Source organism: Callorhinus ursinus, unplaced genomic scaffold (genome assembly GCF_003265705.2).
Source record: "Callorhinus ursinus isolate GAN/ISIS: 27379988/994484 unplaced genomic scaffold, GSC_fseal_2.0 scaffold3896, whole genome shotgun sequence".
Lineage (NCBI taxonomy): Eukaryota > Metazoa > Chordata > Mammalia > Carnivora > Otariidae > Callorhinus > Callorhinus ursinus.
The window spans coordinates 59-4,769 of NW_027400950.1; the positions used below are offsets into that span (position 1 = coordinate 59).

The 4,711-nt window shown below is 49.9% G+C and overlaps 1 protein-coding gene across 2 annotated transcripts; it reads right to left on the reverse strand.

The window, feature by feature from the left end:
* Nucleotides 1-329: 329 nt before the first annotated feature.
* LOC141372255 (endogenous retrovirus group K member 13-1 Env polyprotein-like) lies at nucleotides 330-4,711 on the reverse strand. Of its 2 annotated transcripts, none has more exons than XM_073890767.1 (2): nucleotides 4,598-4,711; nucleotides 330-2,120 (listed from the first exon to the last, which is right to left on the reverse strand). In XM_073890767.1, the coding sequence occupies exon 2, from the start codon at nucleotides 1,614-1,616 to the stop codon at nucleotides 330-332; it is 1,287 nt and encodes a 428-aa protein (XP_073746868.1). In that variant the 5' UTR covers nucleotides 1,617-2,120; nucleotides 4,598-4,711. The 2 variants fall into 2 exon arrangements, with proteins under 2 accessions (XP_073746868.1, XP_073746869.1); XM_073890768.1 differs by having other exon boundaries at nucleotides 330-2,183; nucleotides 4,598-4,705.

Here is a 4,711-nt window from a genome sequence, read left to right on the forward strand (position 1 = left end):
CTGATTCAAGGCCAGATTCCTCAAGCGCATAGTTTCTTCCCAGTTTTGTTTACGCGGTATGCCTTTAAAGGGCCAGGTGCGCTATCTTTCAGGGTCTATTAATAACACTGTGGTTTTCTTGGCCTATATACAACTCAGGCTAGCCAGTACAACATGTTTTTGTATGGGGGCAGTTAGGTGGCCATGGTTCAAAGGGATCAGGGAGCCTTTGCTCTACCCGATTAACCCCTTTGTTGCTCATGGCTCCCGACATATCCCCCTTTTATCTTTAAACGCAACATGTGTACATTTGCTTGGGTACTAGCCATGAAAGCAAACAGACAGCGACTTCAAGTACACCATAAGTAGAGTAATAAGGTTACCCCTACAACCAGAGCACACATAATCCAAAAGGAATGTTGGAGGATATTAAAGGGGTTAAACCCCTGTAGTTTTTGTAGAAAGGATTGTGCCATGTCTCTGGGGGTGACTACATGCAGATGGGAGGAGGCTATATTGTTTATTTGTTCTTGCAATTGAAACAGATCTAGGCTTACATTTGTCTCATGCCAGATGCCTTGCAAGTGCCTCTGCACCGTTTCCCAGGAGACATTGTCAGCTTTCAGGGGGGTCACACAAATGGAACCATACCCTCCGTGGCACACAAAGGACAAACGAGTATGTAACAATGAATATTGGGTGCCCAAATATTCGACCGCCTGCTCTAAACCATCTAGGCGAGCCAAAATTTTTCTATCTATACTTCCTTGTGTAGCAAGGGTCTGGGAGACATTATGAGCCAAGTTATTTACATGAGCGGCAGTATGTATGCCCTGGGACAGTGCCACCGTGGAGACAGTAGCTGATGCTATCAAAGACACCAAGGCAGTGATGCCGGCTATCAGGAGGCCTAGGAAACGTCGCCCCCGACTAAGTAGGCCTTCCAGTTCTTGTGCAAATTGGTAGCCATAATCTCTATACCAGGGCCCCCCCACCTCTACAGGCATCATTAGATAAGGGGGCTGCATGGCTAGGAAAACCTTCTTTGTTGGATTTGGGGCGCTAGGTAAAGGCAAACAGTTGGTGAGATAACATTCCTCACAAGTTATTTTGTAAAGGGTTCTATTGGCCTTAACCTCGGGCACCATGGACCCGTCCCCCACCACAAACAGAAACGGTGGGGAAAGACATGCCTGAATTTGAAATGTCAATGGGCCCGTGGGGAAGCCAGGGAAAAGGGGTGAATTAGTTTTAACATCTCTCATGGCCGCAACAATTTTCCATAAGTCCGGGTGTCTCATCCTCCCCAGTGATAGCAGTCCCCCGGGAGCAGAATTATTGTGCTCGTATGGCCCATATTCTGAAGGCAGGGGGGAGCGGCGCAAAGGGAGATCCCCGTCTTTTGACCAGTCAATTATATAAGTGTCAGGTATGCCATGGGGAGTCACAATCTCTGGGTTGTGATGAACGCAGGTTTTCCAAGAGGGTCCGTAGGTTTTCCACGTTAAGTCAGATTTGCAGAGGGGATAGTCAAGGTATGGGGTCTCAAGGGATCTGGAAGCGGGTCCGAAACGGCCAACAGGCAGGGGCCGTCGATGTTGAAGGACAACCTCGTTGATGTCCCAATTCTCCACCATTACATGAGGTGTCAAAGTGTCTCCTCTGGGTGGCTCAGTTCCATACCAAGAGCGGATTCTTCGGGAGACTGGTGAAGTGACCACGCATCCATAATGGGGCGCCTCAGGGCCATCGATGGCCTGGAAACAAATGGGGGGGGGGCAGAAGCCAGGCTGGTCCAGTTAAAAGGCGCCACGGCATGAGTGAGGCCGGAAATCTCAGGCCCATCAAAAATGTCTGTGAAGTTAGTAAACACCGTAGGTGAGGGATCCTTCCAGGTGACCGCCCTCGCGGTAGGAGGATCCGGGACAAAAGCCCAGTAAGGAGAGGCCTGGGCAGAGTCAAGGGTTAAAAGTGATAGCATGGCAAGGAAAAGGGCAACAGCCGTGACTGGCTGGCCCGACTCACGCACGGTGGCCTCAGCTCGAGCGGTCAGGGCTTTGATGTCTCCGCATGTTATTTTCCTCTGATCCGAGGCGGGGCGTCTCCTCGTCCTCCCCGAGCGGATCTGGAGCCGCCTCATTCTGCAAACCATCACGGACAATGCAGACGCATCGGAGCGGGAGCCAGCGTGGCGTCTCCTCATCCTGGGGAAAGATACAAGCACATCCTCGGCCCTGGCGTAGGACCGGGTCAGGTCCCCTCCACTCCGCGGTGGCGGGGTCACGCCACTTCGCATAGAGGAGGGGAGCCTGCTCAGGCTGCCAAAAACGTTCGGCGGCAGTGCGGCCAACCGAGTCAACATTCAAAAAATTTAAAACAAAGAGTACTAATGAAAGGTGTAAGTGAGGTGAATATTTTATTTTCCCCTGTAGTATTTCCCCCTCTTTTAGTTTTTTGAGGTACATTTTGAGGGTGGAATGGGCTCTTTCGACAATGGCCTGACCTTGAGAATTATAAGGAATATCTGTTGTATGAGTGATGTGAAAATTTGCACAAAATTCTGGATATACTATTAAGCCCTTCAGGGTCTAACTAGATCTACTTAATAGTAAGCCCCATGTGTTTGGGGGGAGAGGTCCCCATATCCCTGTACTTATTGGTTGAGGGGGCATGCCAGCTTCTAAATAAACAGAGCTGTTTGGGGCCAGATCTAATCCTGCACTGGCTGGGGTGCCTCGGTGAAGGGATTCAATCCCAGGGAGGTCTGCCGTGTTGGCTCTGACCTCAGAGATGAGGGGGAGAGCATTGCCGCTATTGTTTGGTGGGGCTGCGGGAAGCCCCGTTGGGAGTTTCCCTGCTGCAGGGGGCGGCCAAGGCGGTCAGTTTTTGATCGACACTCATTGGCCCAGTGCCGTCCCCGCATACACCTGGGACACACAGAAGGTGGCTGTGGCTTATTAGGGGGGTTCCCCGAGGGAAAGTTGAAAGATGGGGCTTGTCTTGAGCCCTTGGGGCATTCATTACGAAAGTGTCCAAGTTCCCCGCATAGAAAGCAGGGCATGTGAGCTTTAGAATTCATTGGGAACTTTCCCTTTTGTTTTTTAAGAAGTTGTGTATGTAGCTGCTGCGGAGGAATTCCTCGAAGGGCTGCTGCTAAAGTCACCCCTTGTACATAACTGGGACCAATGTCTGCACACAGCCGCAAAAAATCCTCAAGGGTGCCCGTGGACTTCCAAGGCCTTATAGCCGCTTGGCATGCTGAATTGGCATTCTCAAAGGCTAGCTGCTTCACTATAATAGTTCCTGCCTCTCCGTCCACAACAATCCTACTTACAGCTTGCAAAAGCCGTGAAACAAAATCTTGATAGCGTTCATCGGGCCCCTGTCTTATTTTAGATAATTCCTCTGTCCTTGTGCCAGTGGTCGGTAACTTTTTCCATGCAGTCAAAACAGCCTCATTGATTTGAACATAGGCAATCTCAGGGAAATGTATTTGGTTACCCACTTCATAATAAGCTCCAGTACCAGCCAACATCTCATATGTGACAGGGATTTGGGTCCTTCTGTTATAGATAGCCAGATTGTTACACTTTTCTTCGAATTCGGCCTTCCACAACAACTAATCTCCCCCATTAAGGCAAGCCCGGGCAACAACCTTCCAATCTCCCGGGCAAAGAGCTTCTCTGGTAAGGTTCTCTATCATGGATAGGGTAAAGGGAGCAGTGGCCCCGTACTGACTACAGGCAGCCTTTAAGTCTTTTAACATTTTAAAATTTAAGGCAGTATATGTCCGTTGGCCTCCCTGTAAGGTTACTGGGTAGGCATTAAATTCTCCCACGTCTTCTCCCGCTTGCTGCGCTGTTAGTAAAGTTCTCTGTAAAGGGCTAATGTTGGATACAGAGGACTTGGCAGCGCTCTGCTGATTGGTCATAATGGGAAAAGCCTGCAGCGTGCTAGTTTGAGTACACTTAGTCACAGAATTGATCCCTTGACCAGAGGTTGTGACTGCAGGCAGGACCAATTTCAACGATGTGGGCATAGTCAGAATGGGGTCATCATCAAGATAAACATCATCATCGCCAAATTCATCCCCACCACTCTGAGCCTTAGGGGCTTTCCCCGCCAAGGGTATAGGAGGTGGTGGAGGAGGGAAAGGATCCTGGGTGGGTATGTTAGCATCATTGCCCAGGATCTCAAAAGAGGATATCCCAGTGGGAGTCAGGGGTACTTTAATAAGATCTTTTTCCTCATCTTCAACCCATGATTTTAAAGATATCAGCTCAATTTTTTGTTGTGGCTCCAGGATTTCACAAATATGAGACCAGAGGCCCATTGTATTGGGCGGCAAGGCACCGGAGCCCCGCAACTTTATTTGATTTTTCATCTCTTGGCCCACCCGTCTCCAATCCTCTGGGTTTGCTGTCCCTTCTAGTGGGAACCAAGGGCACAAATCTCCTACGTTCCTGAAAAATTCCTGCAGTGTGGAGGAAGACACCTTATGCCCTCTCTCTGCCAATAAAATCTGCAGGGTCCGCAGAAAATATGCATGACTAGCGGACTGACTTTGTCCCATAATTTCTTACTCCTGTCGTGCCGGTTAAACGACCGGTTCTCTTACCTGAATGCTTGCGACGTCAGTGTCCAGGATCCTCTTTCATGTGCTCAGGTCCCTGTTCGGGCGCCACTTGCCACGGCCCGCGTGCAAGGTCGAACAGGGGTGAGGGTAAGAGAA

Bases quoted from the DNA above. Each gene is read 5' to 3' on its own strand.
- LOC141372255 (XM_073890767.1), bottom strand. From the start codon at position 1,616: ATGGTGGAGAATTGGGACATCAACGAGGTTGTCCTTCAACATCGACGG.